The sequence below is a fragment of the Etheostoma cragini genome, chromosome 12, assembly GCF_013103735.1.
Source record: "Etheostoma cragini isolate CJK2018 chromosome 12, CSU_Ecrag_1.0, whole genome shotgun sequence".
Classification (NCBI taxonomy): domain Eukaryota; kingdom Metazoa; phylum Chordata; class Actinopteri; order Perciformes; family Percidae; genus Etheostoma; species Etheostoma cragini.
Genome location: NC_048418.1, coordinates 476261 through 476731, shown reverse-complemented (window position 1 = coordinate 476731; position 471 = coordinate 476261). Strand labels below are relative to the sequence as shown.

At 57.3% G+C, this 471-nt stretch overlaps 1 protein-coding gene across 1 annotated transcript in view; it reads left to right on the top strand.

Moving 5' to 3' along the window:
* rasal2 (RAS protein activator like 2) overlaps positions 1-471 on the top strand; it is a 35975-nt gene that overhangs the window by 25466 nt on the left and 10038 nt on the right. The window contains exon 7 of the mRNA XM_034887358.1: positions 35-274. Coding sequence (XP_034743249.1) covers positions 35-274 — 240 coding nt within the window. The remainder of the gene's footprint in view (positions 1-34; positions 275-471) is intronic.

Genomic DNA, 471 nt, shown 5'->3' with positions numbered 1-471 from the left:
CCCCCCCCCCCCCCCCCCCCCCCTCCCTCTGCAGTGTGTTTCCCCGGGAGCTGAAGGAGGTGTTTGCGGCGTGGAAGCAGCAGTGCGTTGCCCGCGGCCACCAGCAGGACATCAGCAAGCGTCTGATCAGCGCCTCGCTGTTCCTGCGCTTCCTGTGTCCCGCCATCATGGCGCCGTCTCTCTTCAGCCTGATGCAGGAGTACCCCGACGACCGGACGTCCCGCACGCTCACGCTCATCGCCAAGGTCATCCAGAACCTCGCCAACTTCACCAAGTAGGAGACGCAGCACTTCATCAAACTTTAGTTATAGAGACCTTAACCCTCCTGTTGTCTTCATGTTGTCCTCATGTTGTCCTCATGTTGTCCTCATGTTGTCCTCATGTCGTTCCCATGTTGTCCTCCTGTTGTCTTCATGTTGTCCTCATGTTGTCCTCATGTTGTCCTCATGTTGTCCTCATGTTGTCCTCATG